The sequence below is a fragment of the Sphaerodactylus townsendi genome, linkage group LG04 (genome assembly GCF_021028975.2).
Source record: "Sphaerodactylus townsendi isolate TG3544 linkage group LG04, MPM_Stown_v2.3, whole genome shotgun sequence".
In the NCBI taxonomy this organism is placed as follows: Eukaryota; Metazoa; Chordata; class Lepidosauria; order Squamata; family Sphaerodactylidae; genus Sphaerodactylus; species Sphaerodactylus townsendi.
The window spans coordinates 77,063,078-77,079,557 of record NC_059428.1 but is presented as its reverse complement, the minus strand read 5'-3'; the positions used below and the strand labels follow the sequence as shown (position 1 = coordinate 77,079,557).

At 43.6% G+C, this 16,480-nt stretch overlaps 1 protein-coding gene across 3 annotated transcripts in view; it reads right to left on the bottom strand.

The window, feature by feature from the left end:
- DMD (dystrophin) overlaps positions 1-16,480 on the bottom strand; it is a 1,175,169-nt gene that overhangs the window by 379,338 nt on the left and 779,351 nt on the right. For all 3 annotated transcript variants that reach the window (XM_048495459.1, XM_048495460.1, XM_048495467.1), the window contains one exon: positions 9,941-10,049. In XM_048495459.1, coding sequence (XP_048351416.1) covers positions 9,941-10,049 — 109 coding nt within the window. The remainder of the gene's footprint in view (positions 1-9,940; positions 10,050-16,480) is intronic.

Genomic DNA, 16,480 nt, shown 5'->3' with positions numbered 1-16,480 from the left:
GGCATGAGAAAATATGGCCTCAACAAGGAGTTCTTGAACACACACACAAAAAATGAGGAGAGCTGATTTCCAAACTACAATTAACTATAGTAAACTATGTTTTATCCAATGCAAGTTAATTGAAGTCTCTTCTACATTTATAATGTACCACCAACAATCTGCACCCTACACTTTCAACAACAACAAGGAACCTTTATTGGCATAACAACATTATATACACAGATCCACTTAACCAAGTAGAGGGAAGCTAAAATAAATGTACAGGTAGGGAAGGCTGATGTTCAGGATTTGCTCCTAAAGCACTGTTTTATGTACAAATCCAAAAATTTGGTGACTGCATCGTTTGCATCACTACTGGAGCTGTCCAACAGAAAGGTAATCTTTTGCAAGTCAGATGCATACTCTTTTTTGAGTAGCAGAGGTGACAGGTATTTGACTCTGGGTCCTGTGTAAAGTGGACAATAAAGTAAGATATGATCTATAGAGTCTACACAGTTCCCGTTGCATATGCATAGCCTTTGGTGGTAAGGGGTTTTAGTGAATCTCCCTGTTGATGCGGCTGATGGAAGGGCATTACAACGGGCCAAGATCATTACTCTACGGAGCCTGGGCACGGTTATCTGGTGCAGGTATTGAGCCCCCTTGTTACCCGTGTAGGTGATACCTAGAGCTAAAGGAGAGCAAGTCCTGGCAGCCTTTTCGAGTAGGATTTGATGTTCCTGGTCAAACAGCCTTCTCCTCAGAAGCTGAAAAATCTCTTTAGATGGTAACATGGCCAGATAATCCAAAGAATAGCCTAATTTGTTAATTTTTGTTTCTATAATGCCCCACCATTCCGAGTGACAAGAAGTCTTGAGGGCTTTATATGACAAGGAGGCTGCATCGCGGTTGAAACAGATGCCACCAATATTTGAACGTGGCAAGCCATGCTCTTGTCTCTAAGAGATGTTGCCCAGTTTCGAGGCACAGGGTGGCGTAAGGCGCGCAGTGAGGCATGCCCAAAAGTTTAAATAAAAAGCGAGATTGTACTCGCTCAGCTGTGTTGGACCAGGAGCCTATCCAAAGTGGAACTCCATATAATAATTGCTGGGCCACCTTGGTGTTAAAGACTTTTAATGCTGCAGGCACAAATTGATGGCCCTTGTTATAGAAAAAGTGTAGGATTGCTGATACACTGACCATGGAGTTTTTAACAGCATGGTCTCTGTGGCTAGCCCAACCCCCTCTATAATGGAGGTGCACTCCTAAATATTTAAAGCATTTGACCTGTTCCAATTCGTGCCTTCCTAGCATCCAACGGGATGGCTTCCAAGATTTTGCAAACACTACAACCTTCGATTTTTGAGAGTTGAGTGTCAGGCCATTGATTGTACAGTATCCGTTGCAGGTTGCTAGGAGTCGCTTCATGCCGATTTTGGTATACGACAGCAAAACTGCGTCGTCGGCATATAGCAATAGGGGGATTGGATGTCCATCTAAGTTTGGGCAGTGTGAATTTACAGATTTAAGTTTGCTTGCTAGGTCATTTAAATAAAGATTGAAAAGAACTGGTGCAAGGACACAGCCTTGTTTTACTCCCTTGGAGATAGATATTTTGGGTGTAAGCGATCCCTCCTGGTTGCATTTTACTTACCTGGCAGGGGAGACACCTTGATCACCCTACACTTTGATATAAATCTATTCACAAAATAAAAATAGCTATAGAGGTTTTCTCTAAAGTTAGGCTGAAATTTGAATAAATGCTTTAGACAAAATGAATAATTAACTGTGACACAATAATTGTGTAAGATTTATTGGACTGGATCTTAAGATTCTTTTCCACTAATGGATGAATCTTCCATTCACTTAAACATTATACAAATGAGTTTGATTTAAAGTAGGTGGGTTGGAAATGCTTATTTTTAATTCTCAGACTTTCAGAAGTTCCTACATTTAGACAGTAAATATAACACAAAATAATACTATAGAAGCTTATTTATATTGAGTTGTTTGCAGAGAAAGAAAAAAGAGGTGATTGATTGCAGAATGATTGCCAGTCCCTTTCTACAACATAGGTTTCTTTTTTAAATTTTACACATCAGTCACAATTTCAGGTCGTAATTCCAAAATGTCATCTCATTTCATTTCATCACCACATTAACCCCTTAAAAGATAGATGTCAGATTGTTTTGAAGCAAACTGTATATGTAATCAAGAGGTTCTACCCTTGAATGTCAAGGAGTAAGCAAGAAGAGGAGGGGATAGAGTTAAGCTAGTTAATCAGTTAATCAGTTTTATCTGGAATCTAAATACGGAAAAAATGATGATTATTCTAAACACTGCAGAAGGAAAGAGGATACAGCCTAGTTAAAAGATACCTATATATTAACAAATTTTGTCTTTGCATCTTTATGCTATTGCATTGTAAGGCTGATTATATTTAACTCTCACCCCCAACCCTTTTGTGTCTTCTTTATTCTAAATGAATCAAAATCTGTTTTGGAGAGAAAGGTTTCCAGATTCTTGTACCAATTCCTTTCTATTCAAACCCTACAAATTATATTACATGGCCAGGAAATCCCTTCACCTCCGTGCCTCAAAGATTCATATTAGATTAAACAGATATAACCATAAGCTTATTCAGATAAACTTTCTATGTTTTAAATTTTGGCATTTTTTCTTCTTTGATTAAGCAAATCAGTTATACAAGCTGCACGGACAGCTTATTTTATGTACTCCAGAAATGTACTGATAAAATTTAACAAGCAAATAATTTGATCACCAGAGCACTGGACATTTCAAAACAGGCATCTTTCCTACAATTATGTATAAATATATATGCATAAATGTATTTCTTACATGAACAGAGCACAAAACTGGATGAACTTTAAAACCACACTAATATCACTGACATTTGAAACCTCAAACAACTTCAGGAGCTGCTTCACTGCCTCAGGGTAAACTTGGATCTGGCACCCTGAGTGTCAGAATCTATGGTCGCAGGGATTTCTGCTATATCATTTGCATGCATCTTCTGTAAATGATATTTTGAAGGAAAATATTTATATATTATTATATTACAGGTATTATACTAATAAATCTGTAACACTTATGATCATTGTTACTGGAAACTTTCAAAAGGGTGGTGTAAGTCCATTTTACCTTATGAAGGGTTTTCAGGCAGCTGGGGATTTTCTGGCATTTGCTGCCTCCCTATGCTGAAGCCCTCTGAATTGGGTTGTTGGACCAAGACTGGTAGCCCAAATAGCCATTTCAAAACAAACAAGGCATGTTCTGTTTTTCAGTCTCTGCTGATAAGCAGGTTGATATATTTTGAACCAGTTGAATCTCACAAGCACCTGACAGTGATTTAATGTAGCTGATAAGCTACATTTCTGTCCTCTGGACAACATGCTTTTCAAATAGCAAAGTTGGGTCCATAAATTTCTCTATCACCTTCATGTGATAGTTAAACTTCATATCACCTAAAATAGAGGCTCCATTTCTCTAAGTAGCTTCATCTAGAGATGTAGATAGGAAAGACAACTGAATGTAATCACATAGTTATGACGTCCAACCCCAAACTTTGGATGATCTTTTTCAGTGACCTCACATAAATACTGAAGACCATTGATGACAAAATTGGCCCTTCTGGTAATCCACATGTTAGGTCCCAAACAGCTGACTTCATCAAACAGCTGAAAAACCCCGTGTCCACACAGAAAAAACCAAGAACCCCTATGATTTAGTTCAGTAATTCGTCCACATTTCAAGTGATAGATAAGAATGGACTGATCTACTTTGCCAAAGGCTGCTGACTAATGTAATAATATCAACAGGAATGAATCTCCCTTGTTAATTGTAATAGATCATTCACCAGTGCCTCGACATGAAAAGTGAAAAATGCAGTAATACTTTTATATGTGGAATGAGCCAAAATCAATTTCCATATCATCATTTTTTCACCTTTATATATGAACACTTTTGGGGAACCTAAAATACCTCTCTTATGGGTAACAGAATTCAACCATTCTTTGTTATACAGAGACATGAAAAAGACATTTCACTCTAGTATAAGAACTACAGGTGAACAGCATTAATTTAAATGTCAACGAGAAGAACTTTACTTTTTCTTGAAGGAGAAAATTTAGTCTTCCATACCCTGCGTTGTGACTAAAATGGAAGATCTCACAAATTTATTACTGATTTGGAATATGTTCATGCTAGATTTCATTTTTCTTTTGAAAATTACCAATGTAAATTCATTGTCCAACTTTGTTGCCCAACATCCATAGGGATAGCTGACAACTATTTCCCAGCACAATATAACTATTAATTTCACAGAAAACAATCCCTGCTAGAGTAAAAGGCTGGAAGACTAGCAAATCGCTGATAAGAACAGAATCAGGGTGAACTAAGAATAACTGAGTAAATTGTTAAATCCAGAATATTCCTGGGGGAGGGGGTATCACCCCCACACAGGCTGGGGTTTATGTCAAATGTTAAAATTAATTTGTTTTTATAGCAGCTGATCCCAGTTAAATGAGCCATGCTATCTTCTTTCATACATGACTTCTATGGGAAGGAGAAGGTGGAAAATGTGACAGATATTTATATACACTGCTAAGCAATACAACCTATTCAATTCACTGCTGCAATGGAGCAGAATGAAAAAAAATTCTACCAAATTATACACCATATTTTAAAAAAATATACAATTTCCTTTGTATGAGTAATTCACATAGTAGAAAGATAATTGTATTACTCAATTTTTAGCCCACCTTTTGATATAGACTAGACCATTATTTGAGATTTTTTCTATCAAAAACTCTGCAATGGAGATCTATTTTTTTCTACTTTGATCAAAATAGAGGGTTTCATAGAAGATTTATTGTGACATATTTTAGAACCACTGACGGGTGTCCCTACCTGGCCCCACCAGGCCTGGTGGAGGCTGCAGCTGGGCGCTCCTGCCAGGTCCTGCCAGGACCAATGGAGGTTGCTGACAGACACATCTGCCTGGCCCTGCCCTGCCAGCCCTAGTGAAGGCCCCAGCTGGGCGTCCCTGTCCAACCCTGCCATACCAAGCCCTGCAGGCACCAGCCAGGTGGCCCTGCCTGGCCCTGCCAGGTTCCCTGGGACCGCTGCCGACTAAAGTAAGTGGGACACAGTGTGGTGGCACCCAGAGCAGGTGTTGCCTCGAGTGCCACTTTCCCCGGGCCAGCAAGCCTCCTCGCCCATGGATCACAGGATCCATGGGCACAGCTAGCTCTGCCAGCCTCCTCTCCATCCCCAGCATGCCTTCCTGCCTATGGATCACAGGATCCATAGACTGAGCAAGCTCTGCCAGGATCCCTCCCCATCCCCAGCAAGCCTCCCTGCCCATGGATTGCAGGATTATTGGGCACAGCAAGCTCTTCCAGCCTTCCCCCCCCCCATACCTATCCCTACCCACAGACTTTAGGGAATTACAAATTGCTTTTGACAAAGTTCCTCACCAGAGACTGTTGAGAAAACTGAGCAATGAAGGAATAAGAGGGGAAGTCCTCCTATGGATTAAAAACTGGTTGAGGAACAGGAAACAAAGGGTGGGTATAAATGGGAAGTTCTCACAATGGAGAGATGTAGGGAGTGGTGTCCCCCAAGGATCCGTTTTGGGACCAGTGCTCTTTAACTTATTCATAAATGACCTGGAAGTAGGGGTGGGTAGTGTGGTGGCCAAGTTTGCAGATGATACCACATTATGTAGGGTGGTAAGAACCACAAAGGATTGCGAAGAGCTCCAAGTGGACCTTGATAAATTAGGTGAGTGGGCTAAGAAATGGCAAATGCAGTTCAATGTAGCTAAATGTAAAGTGATGCACATAGGGGCAAAAAATCCAAACTTCACATACATGCTACAGGGGTCAGTGCTATCAGTCACAGACCAGGAAAGGGATTTGGGCGTTGTGGCATTCCCCCTGCCCCTCCCACGGCCCGGGCTGACAAACCGTCCCTCCTTCCTTAACCGAGGTGATGTGCCCCTCGTCGGTGGCCCCGGTCTTTGGGGTCCGCACTGTCAGCTGCCGAAACCACAGGGTGGCCACCAAGGGAGGAGGTAGAAGGACCCTCCTCCCGCCCGCCTGAGGCTTGACTACTCGAGACTGGGGGTGACAGCCCCTCGGGTGCAGAGCCAACCAACCCCTTGAGCAGCCTCCCTTTCCTCCTCCACTCCCTTTCGATCCTCTGTGCCTCCTCCGCTCTCACTCCCTCTTCGCGCACCAACTTCTCTGTTCTCTCGACTCCTTCCCTCCTCCGTTTCCCTACTCTCTCTCTCTCTCCCTTTCAGTCCTTGTCCCACGCCTGTCCTTTCCGCTCTCGGCCCGCGCAACGCCCTCCCTCGACCCGTTGCGACCAGCCACGCCCTCCCGTCTTCCTGACCCTTAAATAGTCCTTCCCCTTCATTGGGGCTGTTCCCGGCCTCGTTCTCGGCCCGGCTGCCGGCCGTCAGCTGCCTCCCCAGCCGCAGCTGCATTGCGTTCCCGCCGGCCGCCGCTGGCTCGACAAGCCGCAGCTGCGGCGTCCCGGGGCCGTCTCTCGACCGGCCCGCCTCCTCACCAGCGCTCCCCTCGGCGAGCCGGCCGCTGCCGGGTCCTGCCGCCAGCCTCTCGCCGGCCCCGCCTCCCAGCTGGGCGAGTCCTGGGCGAGCCGCTGCGGCGGTCGCGGCGACCCCCGGACAGGCGTCTTAGTGGATAGTTCCATGGGAATGTCAACTCAATGCATGGCAGCTGTGAAAAAGGCAAACTCTATGCTGGAGATAATTAGGAAAGGAGTTGATAATAAAACTGCAAGGATTGTCTTGCCCTTATATAAAGCAGTGGTGCGACCGCACTTGGAGTACTGTATTCAGTTCTGGTCGCCACATCTCAAAAAGGATATCGAAGAGATAGAAAAAGTGCAGAGAAGGGCAACGAGGATGATTGAAGGATTGGAGCACCTTCCTTATGAGGAGAGGCTGCAGCGTTTGGGACTCTTTAGTTTGGAGAGGAGACGTCTGAGGGGGGATATGATTGAAGTCTATAAAATTATGCATGGGGTAGAGAATGTTGACAGAGATAAATTTTTCTCTCTTTCTCACAATACTAGAACCAGGGGGCATTCATTGAAAATGCTGGGGGGAAGAATTAGGACTAATAAAAGGAAACACTTCTTCACGCAATGTGTGATTGGTGTTTGGAATATGCTGCCACAGGAGGTGGTGATGGCCACTAACCTGGATAGCTTTAAAAGGGGCTTGGACAGATTTATGGAGGAGAAGTCAATCTATGGCTACCAATCTTGATCCTCCTTGATCTCAGATTGCAAATGCCTTAGCAGACCAGGTGCTCAGGAGCAGCAGCAGCAGGCCATTGCTGTCACCTCCTGCATGTGAGCTCCCAAAGGCACCTGGTGGGCCACTGCGAGTAGCAGAATGCTGGACTAGATGGACTCTGGTCTGATCCAGCAGGCTAGTTCTTATGTTCTTATGTTCTTATGCTTATTGTATGTGTGCTACTAGATAGAACAGAATTAAGTTCCTGAAGGAGTAGTGTTTGCTCCCTTAAAAAAAAGACACGGAGTACATGGCTTGTTGTTAGAACAAACTCTTGAAACCTATGGATTTTGGCCATATTTTTTTTAAAAAATGGCAGCATTTTTGATGCTCTGTGTGAATTGACTTTTTGGCTTAGGGTTTATCACCTAGGCAATTTGAGAACTGCCTACCTCTTCCTCACCCCAATTTTGTACCAATTGTTGAAATCCCTTCTAAATCGCTAGTCTTAAGGGCTTTTGTGTAAAAGTTAAAAGTTACTACCTCAATATTTGTATATATACCAAACCTGACGCTGCTTCTGCCCTGGAGTGTCACATGGGAGCCATTTGGAAGTGCCTTTTTGGGTCCTTATATTTTATTTTTATATTTTATTTCACAGGAATAATAAGACATTTTAAAATCATTTTGAAAATGTCAAAAAAATTATTTCCGCTGTGTGGCATGGACCATTGCTGTGTTCATATTTGTGAGTTGAAGCATGTTCTATAAAGTGATGGTGACTTTGAAATGACCTGATGCAAAAAAATTTGTTGTTTGGTCATGGTGAGGAAGGGTGGTCACCTACACGGGGGAAGGGGCACAAAACTCAGATTTTGCCTCAGGCTCCATTTTTTCCAGCTACATCTCTGCAGATGAGTCTCAATGGGGAGAGAGTTAAGAGTTTTGGTGCTGCAAATGAGAAAGCCTTCTCTCCAGGTTGCCACCTGCCTCATCTTAGAAGGGGGGAAGGCTGAAGCAGTTCCTTTGAAGATGACCACAGTGGTTAGATGGGTTCATAAGGTAAAGTTTCAGGTATGTTGGGCTCAAACCATATAGGACTTGGAAGGTCAAGACCAGCACCTAGAATTCTGCCTGGAAGCAGATCAGAAGCCAGTATAGATTTCAGCTCTTTGATTTATAAATGTTGAGCAGCAGGAAATTTTTCTAATCCTTATTTTTTGAATGCAAAGGATGAAAGAACGGCCCTTGTGGGTCCCCAAACTTAGATACCACTAAAATAATCTTAAAATAGAATCATAGAATCATAGAGTTGGAAGAGAATACAAGGGCCAACCCCCTGCAATGCAGGAACACACAATCAAAGCACTCCTGACATATGTTCATCCAGCGTCTGTTTAAAAACCTCCAAAGAAGGAGACTCCACAACTTTCTGAGGCAGTGATTATTATCTCTAAGCAAATAAAACAGAGATTCCTAAGTACATGCTGGTGCCAGATCTTCAATAAGTAGCTAAATATAACAATCCCTAATATTCTCAAAACCATACACTTTTCAAGAGCAGCCCCCATAAAGCACACTGTAATGACCTAATCTATATTTAACAGTGATCATATATTCTCTGCTCAGGAAAGGATGCAGAGGACTAACCAACTGAAGTCAATAAAAGCCACTCTTGGCACAACTGTTACCTGCTTATTCAGGCTTCCCAACTGCAGACCTGTTCCTTCTAGGGGAGTGCAATTCCATCCAGAATGGGTGACACCATAAATCACACCATAAATTAGATCTTTCACCCACTAATAACACGTCTGTGTTGTCAGGATTAAGGTTCTGTTTATTAAACTGCAAGCACTCTAAAACTGCCTCCAGGCACCAGTTTAGGGTTTCTACAGCCTCTCTAGGATCAGCTGGATGCACAAGATAGAACTGAATATCGCCAGAATATTGGTGACAACCCAGCCCAAATCAAAGGATGACCTCATCCAGAAGTTTCATTGAAACACTGAAGAGTGTAAGGACAAGATGGAACTTTGTGGGTCCCCAAAGGCCAAAGGCCAAGGGGCAGTTCAAGAGTCCCCTTCAGAATTGGTTCTCCTAATCCCAGCTCAGATTGGTGGTCCAGAAAACTAACCATGATCAATGATACTAAAAGATGTCCATCTCCCAGTGCAGGTCATCCACTAGGGCACCCAAGGTGTTCAGTCCCATAACAAGGCTTACCTTAGAGAGAAAAGGATCTAAACAATTTGCCTCAGCCAAAAAAGCCTGAAGTTGTTCAGCCACTACGCATTCAAACATCTTGATCAAAAACAGAACATTTGAGACTGGGTGATAATTACTGAGATATCTTGGGTCCAAGGTAGGCTTCTTTAGAAGTGGATGCTCCTCACTTGTTTCAAGGCTGGGGCAGCCACACCTTCTCTTAAAGAATCACTGACTACCTTTCAGACAAAATGAGCCAGCAAATTTAAGTAAACAAGAAAGGCAAAAGTCATACAAGAGGTGGTAGGAGATATAACCTAGCTGTGGAGCAGACTCGTGGACACGATAAACATTATTTTTTTCCATTTTTAAAAATTATATGATCTTATCCAGTATTGTAAAACCTAAAAATTTAACATTTGCCTATAAATGTTGAAATGAGCATTGAATCTTTAAAATACATACCAACAGCAGAAGATACGATTCCTGTGGCCCCCGACACTGGTTTTCTTTTCAGCAAGTGTATTAAATGATTCACTGCATTCCAGTCAGTATTCAGGTCTTCCAATTTTCTCTAAAATTGGAATACAAGTATAATAAACATTTCAAAAACAGCTGGGATTTTTTTTTAAAAAAATAACTCTTGTTTATGTTAGTGTTATTTTTAATGTCATTCTGTTAAAATGGTGTGTATGTTAATGAAACATAACTTCTATTCAATACATATATCCACTGGCAGGAGAGGACTGGCCACTGTAGTCACCAGGACATTTCCTGGTGGTTCAGTGTCCAACCAACTGGTCCAGGGACTGGTGCCCTCAGCTCTTGAACAGCAAGAGAGAGGCAGCAGCTACCCAGGCCTCAGGGGGAGATGGCACCTGCCTGGGCCTCATGTAGCACTCACTTGGTAAGGGAGAGGTAAAGCCCACCTGGTACTCACACAGCAAGAGAAAGCAGCAGCTGCCTGATTTATTTATTTATATTTATTTGGTTCAGTGTATATGCTGCTCTCCCCGACAGGGCTCAGGGTAGCTTACAGTAATAAAACATAACATAATAAAACTCCATTTAGTAAACAATTAAAACTACGGTTAATAATTAAAATCAAGTAAAAAACTAGTTAAAATACAACTAAAATTAGAATGTACTTAAAACTGAAAGCTTAAAAACCAGGATTGGTAATTCAACCAAAAGCCGGGCAGAACAACTCTGCCTTACAGGCCTGCAGAATTGCATCAACTCATGCAGGGCCCTGATGTTAGGTGGCAGAACGTTCCATCAGGTATGGGCCAAGGTCGAAAAAGCCCTGGCCCTGGTTGAGGCCAACCTAACAATAGAAGGGCCAGGAACCAGCAGGAGGTTTGCATCTGCTGATCTCAAACTTCTCTGCGGGAAATATGGGGTAATGCAGTTTCAGAGGTATGCAGTTCCCAGGCCGCTCATGGCCTCAATACCTTGAACCTGATTTGGAATTCCACCAGTAATCAATGCAGCTTGCAGAGCATGAGGTTATATGCTCCCTCACCAATGCCTCAACAAGGAGTCTTGTGGCTGCATTTTGTACCAACTTCAGTTTCTAGATCTAACCTAAGGACATGCCAGGTTAGAGTGAATTACAGTAATCTAGCCTGGAGGTGACTGTTGGATGGACCACAGTGACTAGATCAGATTGAGAGAGGTACGGAGCCAGCTGCCGAGCTTAGTGAAGATGGAAAAATGCTGTGCACACAGTATGGGCAATCTGGGCCTCCATAGAAAGAGAGGCATCCAGAAACATCCTAAGACTGCAGGAAACAGTGAAGGACTGTAATGCTGTTCCCTCTAGCAATGGCAGTCAGAAGTCTGCTAGCCTCTCACCATTGCCCAACCAGACGACCTCTGTCTTGGATGGATTCAGGTTTAATCTGCTCTGTTCAATCAGTTAACAATGACCTCCAAGCAACACTGGAGAGCTTCAGGGGCAGCTGCTAGACAGCCCTCCATCAACAGAAGAAGCTGGGTCATCAGCATATTGATGACAGCTCAGCCCAAAACTCCGCCCCAACTGGGCAAGGAGGAACATGTAAGTATTGAACAGAAATGGCAACAAAAGTGCTCCCTGCAGCACTCCACACCTAATTGGGTGATGCTGGGAGAGCCTGTCACCATGCACAACACGCTGTCCCTGACCCTGGAGAAAAGAAGAGACCTGAGCCTCCAGCATCCGTGAAATGGTGGATCAAAAGATCGTAATCAGCCACATCAAATGCTGCAGTAAGGTCTAGTAATACCAGCAGTGCTGTCCTGCCTTGATGCAGTTGTAAGCAGAGTTCATCTGTGATGGAGGCTATTACAGTCTCCATCCCATGACCAGTGCAGAAGCCAGACTGGAAGGGATCCAACACTGATGTGTCATCCAGAAAGGTCTACAGTTACTCCACCACTGCTTCCTCAATTACCTTGCCCAGAAACAGAAGATTCAAGACTGGGCTGTAATTGACCAGATCACTCGGATCTAAAGATGTTTTTTTTAAAGAGTGGGCAGACCACTGACTCCTTCAGCTGACCCAGAAACACACCTTGCTCAAAGGAGTGGTTGACAATATCCAACAGGGGGCTGCTCACCTTATCCTCAGAGGCATAGCTGGGCAAAGCTGTGCCCGGGATGGCCTGCGAGTTTTCCATGCCCCCCCCACGCCACCACTTACCTTACCTTCTAGGTTAATGGTGCAGCACAGGGACCCCGGGGGGGGGGATTTGAAAGCCGCTATCTCCCCTCTGCCCCACAGAGCGGTTGCCTGACCATAGGGCAGAGGGGGTTTCCCTGCCTAGCGCCACTGCCTCCCACAGCGCAAGAGATAGCGGCATTGGGCAGGCCACGACCGCCGTTTCCCCACCGCCTGACAAAGCAGGCAGCTGCCTGATCCACTGGACAGAGGGGGTTTCCCCTGCCTGGTGCCTCCGCCTCTGCAGCACTTGGGACTATCAGCCTCAGATGTCCCCAGTGGCAATACGCTTCTGCTTATCCTTACTGGCTTTCACCAGTCACAACAAGCAAGGATCTAGGAGGCAAATAGTAGATCTAACAGCAGCTAAAACCCTGTGGACATCTTCTGGAGAGAGCAGAGAGAGGTGGTCTAAAAATAGACCAGAAGAGGCAAGGATGCCTCCAGTTCCGCTATTGTACCAAAAGTGGCAGGAAGGTCATGGTAGAGGAATGAGGCTTAATCTGCAAAGAAACTTGCAAATGTCTCACAGCTAAGGGCCAATTATTCATGTTTTGAGCTCGACAATAATGTCAAAAGTTTCCGAATTACCCTAAATAATTGAGCTGAGTGAGAACTAGTGGATACAATTGTGAATGCGAAAAAGTCCCTCTTTGTGTCCTTTGTTGCCATCTCATAAATGTCCTATAAGATGTTCTCGCATCTTCGTCATTATATTTCTGCCACATTTGCTCAAGTCGTCTCAGTTCCCGCTTCATTCCTCATGTTACTTGACTGGCAAGGTGGTATCCATCCAGCTGGACAATTAGTATGTTTTATTAGACCTATGTATTCAAGCAGGCTTGATGTATGTAATAAATCTATGAGCCCAGAGACCAACACAACTAACATTTTAGGTCTTAAATCTAGTAAAAAAAATATTTCTGCTCATTTGAAAAAAAATGCTGATATGGTTTCTATTTATTTTGGGATGTTCAAGCTTCAGAGTTTGTTCTGTATCTAACCTGGCCAAAGTTTGTTCTGTTTATAGTGGCTCTGGGCAGGATTCTCAGAAATACTGTTGATGCTGAACATCAGAGGTCAGAGCAGCTGAGAACAGGGGACACAAAAAAGGTGCAAATGCACTAGGACAAGGGTTGAAGAAGCATGGTTGAGATGTGACACATTTGATTATGATTTTAAGAAAGAAAGTGAAGTGTTCTGTCTTCCAAGGGGAAAATCTCACTTGTATTAATATTGGCTCTGAGAATTTTAATGGTTAAAGTACTGTGATGTAAGTAAATCAACTTCAGATGGAGAGTTAGAAAGAGACATAAAAGAATATTGGTGAAAAGTTTGCAACCAAGGTTTTAAAGTTAAATGAGTCCAAATGGCTGTTACAGGCTGTGTGGATTAACAATTCCTAAGTAACCAGGTATGTCAAAAGTCACACACTACCTTCTGCATTTAAATCCTCTTGCTATGTGATTACACTATGAACAGAGTCACATGCCTGGCTTATAGTAAGTATATTCCTTGAGCATCTATTAAATGTTCATGTTATCAATCAAGGGACCCTAAGGGGCATTTTGGTGAACTATGTTTAGATAAATCATCATCATCAACAACCTTTAATAGGCATAGATTAGTAATTAACATGAAACCAATCAAAACTACAGTTTACATAAATTAATAGATCTCACAAACAGCCCAATTCAAAGGGGCGGGGAACAAAGTGGTGATTGTGGACTGAACCGCAGCATTGCCTCCAAAGGGGGAATTGGTGGCAGGGGTGCCAGAAGAGAGGGAGAAAACATTCACCTCTCCCTGGGAAGCCCATTCTCCTGAATGACTTAGGCTATGGTTTTTGCCAATGGTGTACCAGGACTAAATTGCACCCGGGGGCATGACCACCTCCCTGTACCCCCTCCCCTAGCCTGGCTCCCCACACCCCACTTATGGAAGCCAGCAGGAAGGGTGGGGCAGGCCAGGGCTGGGGGGGTCAGGGCTCAGATGGGTGCTGCAGCAGCCTGGGTTGCCTCCCCCAAACCCCACCCCAGCCTCCTTGCAGGCCGGCTCCTGCCATCCCCAGGGCCTGGGGAGGGCAGAAGTTGGCCTGCAGTAATGCTGGGGGGCAGGGCTCGGCAGCGGCCAGCCCAGGAAGGCAACACAACCTGGGTAGGGCAGCAGCCGGGGCTTGGGGGCGGCCCAAGCAGGTGCCTTGGGCGGGTGCTGCAGCCGCCCACCATTGAGTCCCACCCCCAGCCTCCCTGCAGGTTGGCTCCTGACCTCCCCAGGGCCTGGGAAGGGCAGGAGCTGGCCTGCAGGGATGCCGAGTGCAGGGCTCAGCAGCAGGCGGCTGTCACAGCAGTAGTTGGCCTGCAGCTGCAGCAAACAACTTGACAGGCAGGCAGCACCCTGGTACGGGGGAAGCCACCAGGAGCTGTGGGGGAGGCTGTGCACAGGGACCTAGCCACCGCCCGGCACCCCACCATATGACAGAATGGCATGCGTCTGGGGACATGGGATACCGGTAGCATATGCAGGTTTTTAGCTTAAGTTCTAATATTGTCCCAAACTATAGCAGGTATTTCAGTGGCTTATCTGCTCAGCCCTAGGAATTCATGAAAGGGCAAGAGATTTTTTATTTAAAAGACATCCCCCCTTTTTTTTAAGACACTGGTGAACTGAGCCAAGTTCAACATATGAAAACAAAGATTTATGGAACATAAAATAGAATTAGGAGACATTTCAACAGATGAAAATCAGGCAGGAGTAAACCATATATGATCTTCAGTTTCTATTACAAGCTTAGAGATTTTGAAGACCTTTTTGATACCTCAGTTTCTTAGATGTTATAAAAGAGGTTCTTTTCCTATGATGCTACAAATTTGTTTCAAATTACTGAGGTGTTTAACAAAGTTTCTGGGTTTTTATAGTAATACCTTTCATTCAGTACATATAGTCTCTCCACTGTTAGACACCCACTCTACAGAAATTTCCGTCATGAGATAACTTAAGCAGAACATTAATACACCAGACAGAGAATCTTCCTTTGAGTATGATTCTCTTTCTAACTAGCTTAGGAATTCTTTTTCTATCTCCCAGAAGATATATTCCCCTCGATTTTTATTTATGATCACTGTGGAAAATCTCTCTTCCATTCCACCAAGTAAACTTCCAGTTCTATTTATATCTCTGCATACAGCAAATGCTGACACACAATATATTTCAGGTCAGATTCACTCTCTGGCTGAAATTTTCTCAGAGTTGATTTTTCACACATACAGCTAAGGGACTTGAAGTTCACTAGCCAGGATCCAAATTAAACCTCTTCAATCTTTTCTCTCAAAGAAATATACCTCCTTCATCTCATAGTTAGCTGATTGCTCCACCAATCAGAGTTAGTGAGCTTACTCAGAGTGCTATCCTTCTCCTATGAAGATTTTTATTTTCTTTTTTTGGGGTGGGGGGGGGCGCTACACTTTGTTTCCAGCTACACTTTTAAATCTTATTTACCTGTGCAGTCTGTCACATTCCTCTTTAAGGCTAGAATGTAAAAGCTAGAACAACATATTCTCCCATTGTTGCCATATTTTCTCATATGAATATTATACCCATAGTCCATGGCCAATTTTGTCATACATTCTTTCACTCTTTCTTTTCTGTTTCAAATCTCAACATTTCAGCTATAACACGGTCATCATTTTTATATAAATCCTGTTTAAATGCAGATTTATCCTAGTCAAAACCATGAAGTATTTTGTTTGTTTTCACTCTTTCTAATAATTCTACATAGAATAACCAATGACAATTATTGTTTTTTGTTATTTTTACTTTTTTTATTTTATCTTTCAATTTATAACCTGCCCTTTCCCACAGGACTCAGGGTGGTGAAGGCACAACGGTAATGAAAGCATAAACAGCATAAAACAACAAAACAACAGTTACAAAAGATGGCGACAACCTAGCCCCTTATATGTTCCCTGGAAGCCGCTAACAATGTAATTTAGTTAGATACAGACCTGTTGGCCAGATGTAAAAGCCTGGTGGAACAGTTCTGTTTTACAAGTCCTGCGGAAACAGTTAAAGTCCTGCAGGGCCCTGATCTTCCTGGGGAGCCTGTTCCACCAGGTAGGGGGTGAGGGTCATAAAGGTCCTGGCCCTCCTAGTGACCAGCCAAGCATCTTTAGAGCAAGGGACCACAAGCAAATTTTCCTCCAACAAGCAGAGGAATCTTAAGGGGCAATTTGGGGAAAGGCGGTCCTTTAGGTATGCAGGTCCAAGACCGCTCACAACCTTAAAGGTCATTACCAAAACT